This window comes from Hemicordylus capensis, chromosome 2 (assembly GCF_027244095.1).
Source record: "Hemicordylus capensis ecotype Gifberg chromosome 2, rHemCap1.1.pri, whole genome shotgun sequence".
Classification (NCBI taxonomy): domain Eukaryota; kingdom Metazoa; phylum Chordata; class Lepidosauria; order Squamata; family Cordylidae; genus Hemicordylus; species Hemicordylus capensis.
In genome coordinates this window covers 199,809,367-199,829,138 of record NC_069658.1, presented here as the reverse complement: position 1 = coordinate 199,829,138, position 19,772 = coordinate 199,809,367, and the positions used below count along the sequence as shown (strand labels likewise).

The 19,772-nt window shown below is 45.3% G+C and overlaps 1 protein-coding gene across 1 annotated transcript in view; it reads left to right on the top strand.

Annotated features, from left to right (window-relative positions):
• LOC128345262 (TBC1 domain family member 15-like) overlaps positions 1–7,921 on the top strand; it is a 41,271-nt gene extending 33,350 nt beyond the window's left edge. Inside the window, exons 12-13 of the mRNA XM_053296962.1 lie at positions 3,910–4,054; positions 7,711–7,921. Of these exons, the coding sequence (XP_053152937.1) occupies positions 3,910–4,054; positions 7,711–7,762 (197 nt within the window). The 3' untranslated portion in view covers positions 7,763–7,921. The remainder of the gene's footprint in view (positions 1–3,909; positions 4,055–7,710) is intronic.
• The last annotated feature ends 11,851 nt before the right edge of the window (positions 7,922–19,772 follow it).

The window sequence follows — 19,772 nt, the reverse complement described above, 5'->3', positions numbered from 1 at the left end:
CGCACAAAGTGCCTTCAGTATGCAGCAGGCCTTCCTAGCGAGAGGAGCTCTGTCCGGTAGCTCCTCTCGTTTTTTACTAAAGCATCGGGTGAGGACTCGGGCGGGCAGCTGGGAGGGAGGGAGGGAGGGCTGGCGGGCGGGCGGCGGCGGCAGGGGTATTGGTAGTTTTGGGGGTAAATCTGCTTGCGGCGGGGGGGGCGGGGCGGGGGCGGCTGGTTTCCAGCGCCCTGTTAGTCTGTTAAATACGGGCGCTGGAGGGGGCAAAGAGGCGGGAGGGGTAAGCAAGCCCTCCCGCCCTTAAAGCAATGCCCCCCACCCAGACCCGAACCAGCAAGGGCCGAACCGGTCCGGCAGTTCGGCCATTCTTTAGAATGGCCACCGGACCGGTTCGTACTCACCCCTATAGCAGTACCCTCATTGCCATTTCTGAAGCAGGTGATCAGCTTTTTCGTCCTCAGGGTATTTAAGCTGCTCATCCCCCTCCTTACTCATCAATTCTGCTGATGTGAGCTGAGCCACAGAAGTATCCACCAAAAGAACAGCTAGGAGAGACATAACATCGTTAGGTAATCTATACAGCTTTTTTGGAAAGGCCAGAGCAGGTTTAGATGAAACTGGGGCACCCCACTCAGCCAGCATGACATCCTTGGAAAGTGATGGAAACAGAACAGTGGCAGCTGAAGTAGGCATGGCAGGGAAAACATCCAGGTCCAATTCAGACATGGCTGTGACAGTAGCCTCTTTAGCCACATCCTTAATGGCCCGCTTGGTCTTTGGCAAGAGTACCTCAAAACTGGATGTAGTAAAAAGGTATGTAGAGCTAGGCAAGTCTGGAGGTGTCTGCTCATCTGATATCTCCTCTTATCAGATGACTGAGAATCAGAGCCCAGGTGAGGGTGAAAACTCCTAGGCTGCACTGGCACTGCAGGTTCCGATGGATATGTAGACAAAATAGGTTGCTTTGGCATGTTTGGCTGGTCTGGCAGAGTAGGCGCTATAGGAGCCGCAGGTTGTACAATTACGAAAGCAGCTGGTATCAGAGGAGGACATTTGGGCCCTGGCAATGAAGGGGTAGTAGCTCTCCACTTACAAAAAAAATATCTTCTGTCTGGGAACAAACCGCCCCCTTTCCCCCAAGGGAATGGCCTGCCTAGAAGGACTGGAGTCAGGTGAGGACGAAAAAGAGGGTTGGGCAGGACATCTGGAGGGCTGAGCTGGGCAACACAGGTATAGGTAGCATTGGCATGGGTGGAGAGGGACACATGGGAACTGGATCAGGGGCAGGGGGGAGAACCAGGACGGAAAGAGACACAATTGCCAAACATTGCCTCACCACAAACTTCTGCAGCCACTTGGCCACGTCAGGAGGGAGAGCCTGAACATTCTCACTTGTATCCCCCACTGGTCTGCACGGTGTCACGGCCGGTGGCAGAACTGGGCCCATAGGCTCTGAGGTGTCAGGCAGAACAGGTGCAGAAGGTAAGGCCGAAGCAAAAGAAAGTAGTGATCCCAGCATGTCAGATAAATCATGGGCACGGGCTAGTAAGCTAGGCCCCTGACCATAAATTGCCTCCAAAATGGCAGGCGCTGTTGTCCGAGGAGGAGTGGGGATCGGAAGATCTGTCCCCCAAAATGGCCAACGGAGCGCTCCAGGTTTTGGCGGCCAAATCGGGTGGACTCCGAAGAGGCTGTTGACGACAAACCGCTTGAATCTGAAGCTGCTCGCTCAGCGGCGTTCCAGCAGAGCACTTGGCCTTTCTTTTTCTTTTAGTCCCTTCCAACTCCTTTCTTTTCTTTTTCCCCCTTTCCACGTCAGTGACATGTTTAGTCTTCTTGGCAGTCTTTTTATGCGGCTTGATCACAGAGGTGAGAGAATCCACTTGCTCCAAGGGACCGGCCCACTTAGCCAGAGCAACAAGCGTGCAATCCTCTTTTCTTTGCTCCCTCTTTCTTTCCCGCTTCTTCGGGGAAGACACCAAACAGGGCCTCCCTGGTAAAGGCAAGAGGATCCTTTTAAGTGCTCTGCCACTTGGGTCAGAGAAGGGCCCCTCCAAAAGGGAACCCTTCAGCATATCCTCCAACTGAGAAATCTCCATAGGACAAATGACCCAGGGATTTGGAAATTCACAGGGGATAACTGGAGCCAATTAGAAAGGGTAAAGTTTAAATTAAAAATTCCAAGTTTAAAAACACTTCAATCACCAATATAAGGGGAAACTAAGGCAAAGCAATTAGATAGAGCCAAAATTAAATAGGAACACAACTCCCTTCCCACTCTTGCACACAGAATAAAAGAAATTAGGAAGTGAAGGGAGAGAACTAGCCTGATAGGATCAAGGGAATATAATATCAGAGCAGGAGCTCGAACCATAAACGGTCTATCAGAGTGTGACAGGACCAGAACTGGGAACTGAGTGACAGTTGTCACCCTAGGAACTAACCAGCTTAATTTTGATTGGTCCTGTCTTGGAGCACACAAAGGTTGATAACCCTTTATGTTGAGGATGGCCTCCCTATAAAAAGGCATTTTACAGCAGAATTTGCTAACTTGAATTTGCTTGCCAAAATTCAGTATACTTTCTTAATCTGAATTATTGTATATCGCCCTCTGGCATTCCAGACTAAAGATTCTGTGAGATTTGGACTTGGTCTACATATGCAGCAGAATAAGGTGGTAGAATGGATAGTACCACTTTAGATTGTGGACAGCAGGGAATCACATTTGTAAATGCTCCCCCATATTAACCCCAGCTAACTTGGCAAAGAGGCACCTTTTAACGTGGTGATTCTCTATTTAGAAGGGGGAGAGTAACTGGCCCTCTCCACCCCCAGCACAGTACTTCCAGTGACTGTTGCTGGTGTCTATCTTATGTTTCTTTTAAATTGTGAGCCCTTTTGGGACAGGGATCCATCTTATTTGTTTGTTATTTCTCTTGTGTAAACTGCCCTGAGCCATTTTTGGAAAAAAATGGAATAGAAATTGAATGAATGAATAAATAAATAAATATTTTGAACGATTACAACTGTTCAGTGCTTTCTTTTTTAAAAGTTATATCCAGTACAAAGACCTAAAAAGAACAAGATGAAAACTGTGTATAAATATAGGCCTAGGCAAAAAAACTAACCTATTGGGGAGAAAGATTCTAACCCAGTTTTCTCCCTTATGTGCTAGTTTTCTACTTGCAGGGACATGTTTTTGTTTTGTTTTTCTTTCCTTTTCAAAGTTGGGAAGCATTCCAAAATATGATCTCGCATCTATCTGCCATTTGAGATTATATATCCAATTGTACCACTTCAGGATGTTAAGGCCTCATGCTGCTGCCATAGAAGTTTTAGGGGAAAGAAGGTGGACTCTACCATTAGGCAGAGTGAGGCAGCCTGACATGCTAAATTCCAATGGTTCTGGAATACCATTAAATGGCAGCACATTATCAGTTATTTACTTTATTGTCATATTTTTACTACCAGTTTGGCGCCATTCGGATTTTCTACCTCATGCACCCGAATGTCTTGGGCTATCTCTGTTTGGCAAAGAGAACTTTAATTTAAATTCAACAAGATAAATAATAAATAATATTTTTTAAAAAATGTAAGCACCCCTACATTTCAATGGTGAAATCTAAAATTTGTTCAAAGTGGGGGGGGGGAGTAAAATTCTGAGATTTTGCTAATATAATTTCTGTGACATTTTGTTTCTGTTCTAATGGCAGAGCAGAAAGCTGACCATTCTCACAGAGCAGACTTTACTAAGAAAAAGTTTCTCTCTCCCTCTACCCATTCCAACCCTGTCCCCTGCCCGGATTCCCCAGTGATGACTCTCTTCCAGTCTGTTTCTGGAATCCGTCTTGGTATTGGAGCCATGATTTCAAAAGAAGGCCTGGGGAAAAATATAATTTTCTCTGCTCACAGGTGAGGAGACATCAGCCCCTTTCACATCTGTGGAGCGGGATGAGATCACCTTTGAAGTGCTGCTTTGCATTGCTGTCCTGATCCAAAACAGAAAGCAGTTGCTACAATTCCAAGATGTCAATGAATTTTTCCTGTTTGCACAAAGGTAGGCACCCTATCCAGCTTATGGGTTTCCCCCTATAGAACCAAAGCCTAGGGCTGCAATCCCACTTTTTCCATGGGTAGGAAAATACTGGGCATAAATATTGTACTAATTATGGGGTCTAATTATGTAATAACACTATTTAGCACTTATACAGCACTTTGAAAGTTCAAAGCATTTCCCATCCATTCTTCTCAGTAGTAACCTTTGCTACCATCCTTTCCGATGGGTCCGTATTCCCCACAGGTGTGAGGCTGAGAGATCACAAGTTGCCCAAAGCCACTTAGTGAGTTTATGGCTGAAGTAAATTGAGGATTCTGCAGCTCACACAGCTCCACACCTCTAGGCCGCCTCTGGACACTATGTCCACCACTCAGGGGTGTGCAGACAGAGAAGCAACTCCTCATTTAAATGTGGAGGGAAGAGCAAAGACACTTTGGGGGGGAAGATATGGGTTATTAGGTTTGGTGGGGAGAGTTTAATAACACGTGAGGGGATGACGCTGCACTCATGCATCATAAGTTCAGGGGGCACCCAGGCTCCATTTCTGATGCCCCCAGAGATCCAGATATCACAGGTGATTATGACAACCAGCAATAGGCATAAAGATAGCACGGAGATAGCCTGGCCACAGTGATTCATGCTCTGGTCTAGAAGGATGACTCCAAGCTGCCCAGACGCTGCCCTTGAAGATGGTTCACAATCTCCATTTAGTACAAAAATATGGCAGCTAGGCAACTAACTAGGACAGGGCACATCAGAGGTGTATCTAGGGAAAATAGCGCCTAGGGCAAGCACTGAAATTGTGCCCCCTGTCCAAACTTCTGTCACCCATCTTTCGGATAACTTTACCATAATATCAGCTGAAAAATACAAGTCTGAAGGTCACATACAAGTCACATATCTGAATATGTGTATAGTGACATTTTTTTAAAAAAAAATTACCTGTAGCCCCTTTGGGGGGCTTCCTAAAGACCATGGCGGTCTGCAAAGGTTCCCCCTGCTGGCCACTAGGGCCTCATAGGGACCATTTGAGCATGTGTGGTGGCCATTTTTTAAAATATATTTTTTTAAATGGCCGCTGAAAACAAAATGGCCACCGTGCATACTCAAATGGCCTCTGTGAGGCCTGGCATGGCCTAGGGCCTCACAGAAGCCATTTGAGCATGCGCAGTGGCCATTTTGTTTTTGGCAGCCATTTTTTTATTTTTTTATTTTAAAAAATGGCACCCCCCTTCAAGTGGTACCCGGGACACGTGCCCTGCCTGCCCCACCATAGATACGCCCCTGGGGCAAATGGAACAATTGTGGCAGTTTCAAAACAACTACCCTGGCACATGGTCCATTCCTAGGCCTTATTCAAGGTTTTAACCACTGAAACCCTAGAATTCCTCAAAGGCTTTTAGTTTAGGGGGCGAAAGGCAAAGCAGCAGGGACATGATTGGAAGTTTCTACAATTATGCATGGTGTGGAAAGCGAGAGTTTTTTCTGCTTCTTTCATAACATTAGAACCAGGAGTCATCCCATGAAACCAACTAGCAGGAGATTTAGGATGAACAAAAGGAAGAACTTTTTCACACTGCACATAATTAATCTATGGAATTTGTTACCACAGGGTGTGGTGATGGCCACCAGCTTGGGTGACTTCAAAAGGGGCTTCTTTGACAAATTAATGGAGGACAGGTCTATCCAATGGCTACTAGTCCCCTGCTAACCAGGAACCTTGCAAGATGGTGTTTCTCTTTTAATATGGGGGTGGGGGTGGAGTGCAATTGTCTCTCTCTAGCCCCAGTGCAGTATTCCTCCTGTGTCTGTTGTTGGTGTCTGCCTTGTGTTTATCACCTCCTCCTTCCTCTTCTTCCTCTTCTGTTTCTATGTAGACCTCTTTGAGAACTCTTTTTTTGTTGAAAAGTGCTAGATAAACCATCTATCTTGATGGCTATATCCTACCTCCTGTTCAGACACAGTAAACCTCCAAATAGCAGCTGCAGGAGAACAATGGTGGGAGAAGGAGGTCTGCCTTCATTCACATCCCAGAGGCACCTGATGAGCCACTATGCGAAACAGGGTGCTGAACCTTGGCCTGTGAAGGCTGATAGGCCTTGGCCTGATGATCCACCACCATCTGAGGCGAGGAGCATGGCGACCCATGATGGGGCCCGCCTTGGATGTGCTCTTCCCAGGTGCTGAATTTGATCTCCTTTGGTGCCAGGTGAAGACCCCATTATTTCCCCAGGCCTTTTACTGTGTGTTTTATTGGGGTTTCATTTTTCTCTGCTGCTCTGCCTTTGTGGCTTTTATTGTCTTTTTATTGAACCTATGAAGCTGCCTTTTACTGAGGTATTGGTCCACCTAGCTCAGTACTACCTACTCAGACCAAGGTCTGAGGCAGAGAGTAACATCTCTCATCACCGGGAACCTGAGATCCTTTTAACTCCGACATTCTGGAGATTGAATCTGGGATAATTTGCATGCAAAGCAGGTGCTTTACTACCCATAATTTCGATTGTCTGACCATTTTATGTAAACCAACTTGGGAAGCCTTTGGCCTGAAAAGCAGTGCACAAGTTACATACACGCATACATACATAGGAATTGAGTTCCATCACTTCCCTGTCCAGGAACACAGAATTCCACCCCACGTTTTAATCCAGTTGTGGATAACATGACACTTGCTCCTGGGAAGGGGGCACAACAGAGCACAATCAAGCTGAATGTTAGATCCCATCCCACTGATCTGCATGAAAAAGACTTTATAAATCTCTGCCATTCAAACCCAGTGATATTTTAAACCATAAGGAGGGAGGGGAAAGGAAAACCTATTCTCTAAAAATTCAAAACCTGGGGACATTTACTGAAACAGGTAGATACGTTTGTTTTTATATTATAAAACTTGAATTTTGTTTTTAAAAGGTGAAAAAAAGAAAGAAATGAATGATTTTAGACAAGTAAAAGGAATCTCACCAAATAACACAATTAACCTGTAGAATTTTCTGCCACAAGGTGCTGTAATGGCCTCTAGCACAAACAGCTATTTTTTAAAAGTTAAGTAGATCTGTTGGTGGCTAAATTCAGTCTCTACATTTATGACCAATATACCTCTTGGCTGTCTGATGACAGGGACTAATCAAAGTGGACAGAAATTACCTTGGGCTGTAATTTCTTACTCCGGACACCAGATACTGCCCTTTAAATCTCCAGGTGAAGCAAAGAAAAAGCATCCACTCTGGCCCATTCCCTTCTCAGTCCAGTTGGTAACTTTTCCATTATCACCTGCTATGCAGCACACAGACCCCAAGAAGAAAAGAGGGGTGGGGAGAGGACAGCCACAGCTGCCTTCTTGCCCTGCTTCAACTGGAGAGCAGCAGCAGCCTTGGTGTTGCTAGCATGCATCATTTTGCTTATTTGCATAAGAATATAAGAACAGCCCTGCTGGATCAGATCTGTTCCATTATCCTGTTTCCAAGAGCAGCCAGATGCTTCATTGACAACAATAGAATGTTGCAGTAGATGGATCATCATTCTGTTCTACCCAGCCCTGCAATTCTTATGTGCCCAGAATGCAAAAGAGGAGGGGAGAGTCCAGAAGTGGTTCCCAGCTAGGGATGCTATAAAATGTGATAGGGAGGGTTATACTGATAATGCTCATTTTGCCTTAGATTGCAGGGCAGACTTCAGCTGAACACACTGCGTGGGGAAGAGCGGCCATGAGCAGCATTTACTGTGGGAGCAGGCGGCTACAGATGACTACAAAGAACACCTCACCTGTGGAGGAAAGGGTGTGAGTGTCTGCTACAGGAAGAAACAAGATCTCAGCTACAGCCTCTTTGGGAGCCAGTCTTCAATGAAGCTATAAGCATATCAACCTAACATTCTAGCAAAGCCATTTAATGAGTACAATGTAGAACCTCTGGGCGCCCCTCCAGTTCATCCCCTAAAATCTACATCCAACATTTATGCCGGTTTCAAGGTTGTCATGGCTTCTCCCACCCAAAGACTTCTGGGGTTTTGCTAAAGGTGCTAGAGCTTCCTCACAAAAGGCACATGCTCACCAAAGAGTGAAACTGATATGTCGTTCCCTCTCCTCAGGGAACTCTGGGACCTGTAGATCTGTAGAAGTGGGACTCAGGATCTCCAACAGGGAATTTTCAGCACTCTTTCCAAATTACAACCCTCAGTTTCCTTTTTGAGAAGGCAATGGCTGGTATACAACCAGGATAGATGTGTATATGTAGATAGGTCTCTACATCTTTCCAAAACAAGAATTTACATTCTTTGGGAGAAGCCATGACTCTTAAATTGACATTAAAAACCCACCCAAATGTATAGCAAGATGTGCCTTTGGTCACAGCAAAAGTCTTTGCCCTTGAGCTGCCCAAGGGACTGAGGCAGCCCCGGTGCAGGGGGGAAATAAAGAGGAAAAATAAAGGCACCAGGTTCAAGGCCAAATGAGACAGAATGCCAGGAGACAGTAGTTTTATTCACATGTTGAACACAGGCACAACACTACACTCCCTTTCTGTATTCTTCACTGGGGGGGCCTCTACCCAGGTTCATTTTTAAAATGAACACAGGTACAGTCATTCACACAAAAACATGTACCAGTATACTGATGGCTGCACATAATGTCTGAATAGGGCTAGTGTTCTAAAAAGTTAAAAACAGCAGGTGAGGAGAAATAGGCGGGGTCAAGGAGCATGATATCGAGAAAAGGGGGGTTAATCCTTTCCCCTATCTAAATGGCTTCTCCCCTCAAAGGTGCTATTTGCCTTGTGGAGGAAAGCATACAGATATCAAGAGAGCTGCCATGACTACCTGGGAAAAGAATCTTGGGCTCGTGGTGTATAGCTCAATGAAAACGTCAACTCAGTGTTCAGAGCAGCAGTGAAAAAGGCAAAATCCATGTTAGGGATTGTTAGGAAAGGGATTGAAAATAAAACAGCCATGATCATAATGGCTTTATATAAATCATTGGTGCAGCTGCATTTGGAATGCTGTGCAGTTTTGGATGTCCCATCTTAAACAGGATGTTGTGGAGCCAGAAAAGGTGGAGATAAGGACAACAAAAATGATTAAATGCTGGAGCACCTTTCTTTAAAAAGGCTAAAGAATTTGAGGCTTTTAGTTTAGAACAAAAGTGACAAAGGAGAGATGTGATAGATCTTTATGAATGTATGAGTGCTGTGGAGAAAGTGGACAGTGAGACATTTCCCTCCTTGTCTCATAATACTAGAATGCAAAGACTAGCAAATGAAATTAATGGGCAGGCAATTTAGACCATCTGCAATTTAGACATTATTATCTTAAGGAATTTGCTGCCACAAGTTTTGGAAATGGCTGTTGGCTTGACTTGCCTTAAAAGGGGATTAGACATATTGAAAGAGGATAAAGTCTATCGACCATTATTATTATTTTATTTATTTATTTATTTTTACATTTCTATCCTGCTTTTTCTCCAAGGAGCCCAGAGCAGTGTGCATGGTTATTTGACCATGATAACTAAACAGAACCTCCAGGTTTGGAGGCAGCGTTCTGCAACAACCAGTGGGGAAAAGCTGTGCCTTCATGTTCTGCTTTCTGGAAGCATCTGGCTGATGGAAACAGGATGCTGGACCAGATGGACTCTTGGTCTGATCCAGAAAGGCTCTTTCCACTTACTTACAGGGCAGCTGTGGTCAGCCTGGTAATGAAGTCTGGTGAAGCAGTCATTTCGGCCAGCAGATTGGTAGGGGGCAGTGGATCAGTCCCGCCTGCTGGCCAGCCACCTGCCTCACCCACCACCCACTAGTGAGAGGGCTGCTGGCCACTGCTACCTCCTGGTGGCAGCAGCAGCAGCAGTGCCCCCTGCCATTGCCACCCAGCTCTTCGTCCTCCCACAGCCGCTCCTCATTCATCCCCTGCTGGGCCAGCAGTGGGGCATGGCGCGCAAGGACATGGAGAGGAGAGCTGGTCTTGTGGTAGCAAGCATGACTTGTCCCCTTAGCTAAGCAGGGTCCACCCTGGTTGCATATGAATGGGAGACTAGAAGTGTGAGCACTGTCAGATATTCCCCTCAGGGGATGGCGCCACTCTGGGAAGAGCGGAAGGTTTCAAGTTCCCTCCCTGGCAGCATCTCCAAGACAGGGCTGAGAGAGATTCCTGCCTGCAACCTTGGAGAAGCTGCTGCCAGTCTGTGTAGACAATACTGAGTGAGATGGACCAATGGTCTGACTCCGTATATGGCAGCTTCCTCTGTTCCTATGAGGTCCTCCACACATTTCCTTCTGCTTCATGTCCCTCCCACCCCTTTTCAAAAGGCAGAGGAGGAGGGCAAGCAGCACTTGTTGATACTAGTGCCAAGGGGGAACATGGGGGCAGGATCGGCAGGGATCAGAGAATGGGGGGGCTGGTGGGCATGGTCTCAGGTGGAGTGGGGGTGATGCATCTCTTTGTCTGCGTCAGATACCAGCAAGTGGGCTGTAGAAGATATAATCCTCTATGTTTATTAGACAGCACACCACAGGACTGGCCCATCCGTCCTGTATTCCTGCTATTTGCATGAGCGCATGCTCCAGTTCACACAGGACCACCAAACTCCAACTATCATTACTGTCAGCTACGGACTGCGTCACCAGAAACTGCAAAGTATCAGGTGCTGCTGCAGGTCCTCTGCCAGATCCTGTCAAATGACTCCTCTTCCTACTGAATGATAATCATTGGATGTCAAGTGCTAAAGCCGAGTATCACATACTGTTAGGTGCCCAATATTTGCATATCTAATGCTTGCTGATCATTTTTAGAATGCCTGAGGGCAAGTGCATTTCAACTCTGATTACAACATTCTAACTAGTGATGATAACAAAAGAGAAACTAACCAGCTGGAAAGCAACACTAGGAGAATTCAAAGTTGACAGTGCGAGAGCATTCCTACAATCCTGAGTCTTGTGTTCAAAAGTGGAGGAGAGTAGGCAGTTTGTATATCTAAAGCAGAAAAAACGATTGACACTGGATGTGTGCGAGCAGACAGACAGCAAGGACCAAGACAGAAACAGGATGTTGTAGCACTGTGGGCAAAACTGCCAACTGGGTGCAACAAAAACTACACCTATCAGAAGCATCCTGGCAACACTGCAGTGAAGTTACCCTGATCTCCCCAGCAACACTGCAGTGACATCACAACTATCTCCCCAACTATGATTATTCCTTTACATTTGGGGCCACACACACCCCAATACCCCTCTGATGCTCCAAGAGGTGACTGATTCTAGCCCCAGAAACCAAGCTTCCATCGTGATCCAAAGGCTTCCCCGGCGGCAGAGTCAGGATACAGAAGCAGCGGGCAGGGGGCTTGCCCACCTCTTTCCTTCCTTCCACACCAGGCTGCATTAGTTACTGAGAGCAGCACCGCACAGGAGGGGGAATAACAAACGGCCTTGTGCCACCCGCTTCCCCCTTTAATGCTGCTTTATTACAGCAGTGAGTTCAGGCGCAGGTGACGGCACCATAAACTGCAGCTCGGATGCTGGCAGAGAAGCCATTTATTAAAGAGAGTGAAGGCAAAGCAAACATTAAGAAGGGCAAGGAGATTATGGGGAGAGAAGTTTCTCGCAAAGATGCAACACACTATAAAGCTGCCTCGGAGGCTCCTTCCTCTGGAATGCCCCGTGTGTGCTGTGACCTCTGGGCATGTCCGTCTCTTTTTCTCCCTTCTGTTTTCTTCTCCCTCCATTGATTCCTTGAGCCCCACATGCCTCCAAAGCCACCCCCTTTCCCTTGTACACGTCACAACGACTGCCCTAGGCCACCTTCTCGACTGCGCCATCCATGCACCAAGTTCATAGCAAAGGCCCCTGGAGAGGCATTCTCCGTGGCTCCCCCACAACATCCCCAGAGGCCCCTCAAAGTGCAAGCCAGAATTCTTTCCAGGAGAGACTATTCTTTGCGGGCCCAAGATTTAAGTGGTGTGGGGTGATTCTAATATAACTGGGTTCTGATTCTTTAGTGCCATTCATTGTATTGGATTATGTGAGCAGGTGAAGCTGCTTTACAGTGACTGAGACCATGAGTCCATCTAGCCCAGGATGGTCGGCTTGGACCGGCAGGCGCTCTCCAAGCAGGGGGTTTTCCCTGCTGCGTACCTGAGACCCCCTTTTAATTGAAGATGCCAGAGCCAGGTCCCAAGACTGTTTTCATGCAAAGCATGTCCTCTGCGACTGAGCTACGGCTCCTTCCCATTACCCACACGGAGCCCTGGGGAAGGGGGTGGGATAAAAATAAAATGAAGCCAGTAAATCACAACCTTCAAGAAGCCTCGCTTCTCATGTCGCATTACAATGTATTTTGCATCTTTCCCCTCATCTCCCCGCTCAGACACAGGTGCAAGGGGCGTGCTGGTGTTCAACTTCAAAGCGATCATCCTGCCACAAATATACATGCCATTACATGGGTGCTTTCAATCGTTTCCTGGCCTCCTTGAAGATGGGTGTGAGTGTCAAGCTGGTGCCTAATTGAGACACAGAATGGGGTCCTGACAGTGCCCACCAGCTTTCATTCTGCTATCCCCTGTGATGGGCAGGAGTTAAAACGGCAAGCAGTTGAACTACTTTTCAGGGGCTTATTCATTTTGTTTTTATCCCACCCTTCTTGCGAGGAACTCAGCATGGCATACACAGTCGCTCCCAATTTGAGAGAGAGAGAGAGAGACTCTGCCCCAAGGTCACCCACTGAGTTATACAACTGAGTGGGAGTTTGAACCGGGGTCTCCCTTGTCTTAATCTGACACCAAGATTAGACTACATCATACTGGCTTGAATGCTGGTAGAATGGTAATTACAACTACTTTTTAAAAATATAATTCAAACTACATCGTTAAACGTAGTTAACTACCACCAAAAGTAGTTTAGCTACCAGCAATAGTAATTATTTTCATCCATTCAGAAAAATAACCCTCTTATTTTAAAAAAGCATTATCATACTAAAAACGTCATATAAATAGCAACAGAAATACCAAATCAGTCACTAAGAATATAAGGCATGCCTGCAATTATCAGCAGCAAGTATGGCAACTCTTTCGGCTTCCATTCCTACAGATAGTTGCTAGCAGCACACTCAGTTTGTAACATTTCTAAAAGGGCTGGGTGCATGCAAAATATTCTAGCAATTCAGCCTGGTCAAGGAAAATAACAGTTGCATCAAACAGAGGAGACAATCTGCATGGAATTTGCTGTTTACAGGCCTGCTTTGTCTATAGGACAAGGAAGTGACCAAGGAAGATTATTATTTGAGCAGGGGCGTAACTATAATAGGGCAAGGGTAGACAGTTGTCTGGGGGCCAACTGCCTTGGGGGGGGCAGAGGTAAGTCACATGACTTACTCCTCCAGCCATGCACCCGCCCGGGCTTCCTTCAGGGCTTCATTCATCTTCTTTCTCTAGTACAATTAAATGACTTGCATCATCCACAATTTACAAAACTTTAAAAAAATAATTTCGGATGATGCTCGATTGTGGCACATAGGTATACGTAGGTAGGTGTGTGTGTGTGTGTGTGTGTGTGTGTGTGTGTAAATTTTACTATGCTTTTTGTTACCACTATTCAGCCTCATTTAAGATTTCTTTACTTCATGAGCTGAGCTTCAGTGAGCCGGGGGCCCATTTTAAAATCATGTCTATGGGCCCACTCCAACCTTGTTACGCCCCTGGTTGAGTGAATCAAATTATGTGTGTAAATATTATTTTTGCAAAGCAAATGTCTAAAGCCCATAAACTGTTTTGTTTGATGAGAAACTAGTTTTAATTTTCAACTTGAGGGCAAAGCAAGAGGAGAGTTGGTTGTTGTTGTTTTTTTAAAAAAGAAGTTGTTTAGCTACTCCTACTAAAATGTAGCCAGCTAGTAGTTTAAGCTACTGTTTATCTAATAATTATATAAGGATCCCCTGAGTAGGCCCCTGACCAAGGAACTCTGAAAGTTTGCAGTGCATCAGGGAAGTGGGAGGGAAGAGGGGTTGCTCCACCCACGTCCTTCCTTCAGCACCCAAAGCAGCCTTCATGCCTGCTTCCTCGCCAGGGACCACAGCCACTTTCGCTAGCTTTCCCCATCCCTGGCACACATAGGCTGAAAACCCCTTCCAGTCTCCCCATTTCCAGTTTCCCTGACTATTTCAGCCCCACCCTTCCTGGCCGCCACCTCTATCTCCCTCCCCCAACCCATTCCCTGTCAGCCAGCCATGGTGGTCGGTGGTCGACAGGTTCTGCATGTGCACACAGCTTTGGCCTCACCTGGAGATGCTCACACAGCTTTGGCTCCTTTCAGTAGCACAAACCTCTAGCAAATGGGGGCTCAAGCTCAGGTGAGTCTCCCAAGCCTGTCAGGGAGCTCGGCAGCCATGTGAGTGAGCAGAAGCCCAGACAAAGGAATACTGGTCGTTAGACTACTTTAATGTACTTAGTACTCTTCAAAAGAGACCTCCATCTTCAAGGCAGCTATTAAGATACCAGAGAATAAAGAACAAGGGAGTGAAACCAAATCTTAACCAAAAATAATAATTTGAAGGGAACAGAAGGCCTTCTGGTCCATTCCACTGCCACAAGGCAGGGCCATCCCTTCCTCAAGGCCCATCCAGTTTTTCAGCCTGTCCAAGATGGACCCTGGAGTTCCAATAGCAGATACACGCCAAAGAGACTCCTAAGGAAACTCCACATTATTAAAGCAAATCAAATGACTGGCCTGCTTGAGCCTTCTGGTGATGAGTGAGCACACGAAAGAGCAAGGCAATGAACAAAGACCAAGTGATTTTTTGATTTTTTGATTTTGCCCTGCGTGGGGTACTTCCTCATTAGCAGCAATGACTGCCAGGCAGGAATAGGCAGCACTGGTGCAGAAACACTCCTCACAAGGCATATGGACCAAATCATCACACCCTAGTTCTCACAAACAGCAGGCAAAGTGGTAAACCTGTCTCTGGGCTCTACCACTTCAGATGGGGGCTCACAAGATTGAATGCAAGGCTTCACAAACATTAGCTTGGCTTACTAGCCAAACATTGATCTGTCGCTCAAATCCCCCTCGCTCAAAATGCAGATGCACCAAATAGCAATCCCAAACACACTTCTAAACCTCCCCCCCCCACAAAAAACCCACCACCATCAAAAAACCACCATCGGGGAAAACCCATCAAACGAAACAGTATACTGGGGTTTATGGGCTTTAGACATTGCTTTGCTAAAATAATATTTACACACATAATTTGATTCACTCAACTAATAATCGTCTTTCTTAAGAAAATCAGAACATAAGAACCGTCTGCCTCCCAAGCATACCAACAACACTCCTGCCCTGGGATCCACAGCCATGACATCCCATCCCTCCATGATACTGCAATACAGGCAGCCCTCGTTATCTGCAGGGGCTCCGTTCTCACCTATAACCGCAGATAACAAGACCTCGAGGCAATGGAAATTGAGAGTTAGGTCCCTGGAGGTGAAAAAAGGGCTTTAAAAGGCAGACATAAAGTGCCGTACCATGCTCTCCAGGTCTCCAGCTGTCCAGCAATGCAACCCGCCCACCTTTTGCTGATTTTCCACAAAAGATCTTGTGAATTTTTATTTTAAGGGAGAGCCACAAACTGGCTCCGTTCCAGCCATAATGGTGGCTGGAAATGACCTCAGAGGTCATTTCCAGCCACCTAGGAACTGAAGATAGGCCAGTTCTTACAGTTGTTTAAACTACATATAATGAGGTTGTGGGTCTAAAATTGCCTGACCACAAATAGACAAAACTGTGGATAATGAGGACCACCTATAGTATTCACTTTTCAACACAGACAGTGGTGATCACACAGAACAACACTATTCAGGTGTTCCATGGCCACTGTAGCCAGCTATAGCAACAATGGAAATACACTTGTAAGGCCTGCCCTCACACTGATGCAATTTAAAACTCCACACACATACTTACAGTGTTTGCTTGAAGAGACAAACACTGTATTTGGAGAAAGATTCCCCCAACACTGTGTTCATGGTGAGAATTTCCCCCTGAGTATGTTGTTTGCCTCTTCAGACAAACACAGTCCTTGTGGCGAAAGAGGGGACAAGAGCCCAAATAATGTCAGTGAGATGTGGAGCTTTCAGGTATGCTTCCATGGGCATTGTACCCGAGTACAGCATTCACAGAATTGGAATGCCTAACTGAACAAGACTAATGAAATTATATATGAATCGCGGGCTTTATCTAGGTTAATGAACACACAGAATTACTTTTTACTTCTAATCTCTGATTCCATAGTTTGGTTTTTTACTGTTTTCTCCTTTCTAATTTTTAAGACTAATCTCCCTGCCCCTGCAAATATATTTATATACTACTAAAAGCTCAAATATTATATATTATTTATTTTATTTATTTATTCGATTTTTATACCGCCCTTCCGAAATGGCTCAGGGCGGTTTACAATTAAAAACAGAAACCATTAAAACCAATTACAATTAAAGCAGAAATATAAATATGAACACCAATTTTAAAACATCTTAAAAAACAATTAAACTATCAGAACGACTAAAACCCTGAAAACCAGGTTAACATTAAAACAATTAAAACTAATTAAAAACCCTAGAAGGCCAGGCCAAACAGATAGGTTTCAAGGACTCTCTTGAAGGTCTGTAAGGAATTAAGATTGTGAATTTCTGCTGGGAGTGCATTCCACAGCCCGGGAGCAGCTACAGAGAAGGCCCGCCTCTGAGTTGCTGCCAAACAAACCGATGGTAACTGGAGACGGACCTCCTCAGATGACCTTAACGTGCAGTGAGGATCATGTAAAAGGTGCTCTCTAAGATATCTCGGACCCAAGCCATTCAGGGCATTAAAGGTAATAACCAGCACTTTGTATTTTGCCCACCAACATATTGGCAGCCAGTGTATATATTGACATTTTCTGGTGAAAAAACCAAGGTGTGTGGAAAGTGTGGATTTAGGCCCATGAAGTACTTGTTTTAATTCCTTGTCCAAGACATTTTATTACAGAAGTAAAGAATGATGAAGTAGTTTTTCAAAAAGCAAGTACACTGTAGCACCTTAAAGCCTAACAACTGTTTTGTGGCATGAGTTCTCATAGATTTGAGTCCATTTATCAGAGGCAGTTTTTCCAAGCTTAGAATACTGAAATTTGCCTAAAAGATTTGGAAAAGTTATACTCAAGGCTTTATATTTTTATTCAGGATTAATCATGAAACCAGATTTGAAGTATGCAAGGCCTTTCATTTAGGGCTCTTGGAGTGGCCAAAACGTTCAATTAAAATTTTAAGTAATAGTCTATGCTAAGAAGGTAGAGAAAAATCTACTGTGTTCCAGTTATAATACTTCCTATTACTATATTTATATTTATATATAAATATATAGTATGTATTTATATCCTGCTTTTCAACAAAAGTTCTCAAAGCGGTTTAAATAGATAGACAAAATAAGATGGTTTCCCTGTCCCAAAATGGCTCACAATCTACTGCAATCATGAACTTCCTTTCTTCCAGCTGTTCCTGACTACACACTTTGACTTCTTATGTTGTTGTTCTAAAACTGCACTGCGACACACATTTGCTTGGGAGAAAGTTCCACTGAAATCAGTGGGACTCACTTCTGAGTATGTACAGGCTCAGGTTTAAGCACACCGCGTTCTGTTAATAAATGCTCTGCCAGCTTAATGCAGCCTTGGCATTTCTAACAAGCAAATGATCATGCAAAGGACGGTTATCCCTTTAAAATGCTTGCTCTATTTTTTTGAAAGACTCTTTCTGAGCTAGAAGCTCTTATCAACGAAATAGCTTGCCCTACTCCATATGATTCTTTCTGTCCCTTCTTCCCTCCACCACTCTCTCCCTCTGAGCCACAGGTTTTTTCAATGGCAGGATGACATGCCTAAAAGTTCCTTCCAAGTGATTTGGCGAGCTCTCTGCATCTTTAGCATTTGTGCTAAATAGTATACTTTAAAGTCTGCCTGATGATACGCTATTGGCTCCTCTCCTTAACTGCTATTCATTCTGCTTGCCAGAGTTGGAAGGAGCAGTTGTGGAATCCTGTTGAACTATTCTCCATTTTACGTTCCTTGCATACAGAAATCTAACATGCCAGGAAGAAGGCTAAGTTAGAATTCTTTTCCCAGTACCAGGGGCTTGGCAAGGTTGGAGTGGGCCCAGAGACAAGATTTTAAAATGAAGCGCCCCCCCCCCCCACCACCACTGAAGCTCAGCTCATGAAGTAAAGAAATCTTAAATGAGGCTGAATAGTGGTCACAACAAGCATAGTTATACACACACACCTATGTGCCACAACAGAACATCATCCTAAATAATTTTTTAAAGGTTTTGTAAATTGTGGACGATGCAAGTCATTTAATGGTACTAGAGAAAGACATGATGTTCTGGTAGCTCCAGGTCTGAACACTCACATCCATTTTGGAAGATGAATACAACTGAAGGAAGCCCAGGCGAGTGCGCGGCTGGGGGAGTCAGTCATGTGACTTGCCACTGCCCCCCCACCCAAGGCAGTGGGTCCCCAGATAACTGCCTCCCCTTGCCCTATTATAGTTACGCCCCTGGCCAGTACTCCATAGTTTTCTATTGTGTGGACATTTTCCCTGTACTGGGCAGCATATAATCACATGAGCTTCCAATCAAATGCACTCTGAAGAGATACAGTTCAGAAAGAGGTTTACCATTATCTGCTGTTTGCGAGAACTAGGTCTAAGATGATGCTGATAGGCTTCACACCATCACTTCCCCACTTAGTGCTTCACGTCCAGGCTACCTCTCTGTAACGAGGTGCATTGTCACCATCATCCAATCGCCCCCATAACCTATGGCTGACCAAAGTGTGCAGTGTGATGCCATCACCACCTCCGCATTTCCTTTTCCTCCCTCACCACACCACAGCAGTCAATTGGGGAGGGGGAGGGGAAAACATAACATTTGCTCAACTATATGTTACCAGCGAGGTGTGGGTCAGGGTGGTGTCCATGCATCCCCCCAAAATGAGTGGTCTGGACCCAGAGTGTTCAAAACAACTACTACTACAACAAATATTTATATACCGCTCTTCAATAAAATTCTCAGAGCAGTTTACATAGAAAAATAAGTAATACATAAATAAGATGGTCCCCTGTCCCCAAAGGTCTGACAATCTAAAAAGTAACATAAGGTAGACACCAGCCACTGGAGGGATGCTGTGCTGGGGTTGGATAGGGCCACTTGTTCTCCCCCTGCTAAATATAAGACTCAGCACTTGAAAAGATGTCTCTTTGCTCAGTTAGCAGGGTTGCATGTATGATGTCAGTGATCCATGTAAAAAGCTGTATGTATGGTGTCAACAATCCTTACAACATCCTTATCAGATGGTAAAGTAAAAGTGTGCCATCAAGTCGATTTCGACTCCTGGCATCCACAGAACCCTGAGGTTTTCTTTGGTAGACTACAGGAGGGGTTTATCATTGCCTCCTCCCACACAGTACGAGACGATGCCTTTCAGCATCTTCCTATATCACTGCTGCCTGATATAGTACCAGCAGGGATTCAAACCGGCAACCTTCTGCTTGTTAGTCAAGCACTTCCCCACTGCACCACTTAAGGTGGTAGGATTGCATTTATTATTTCCATGTTACAGAGTGATGGCCTGAAACCAAGAGAATGGTGCATTTGCTGAAGGCTACCAGCTGAGTAGTTCATAGCCAGAGGCACACCTATGTAATTTTGGAGCCTAGACAC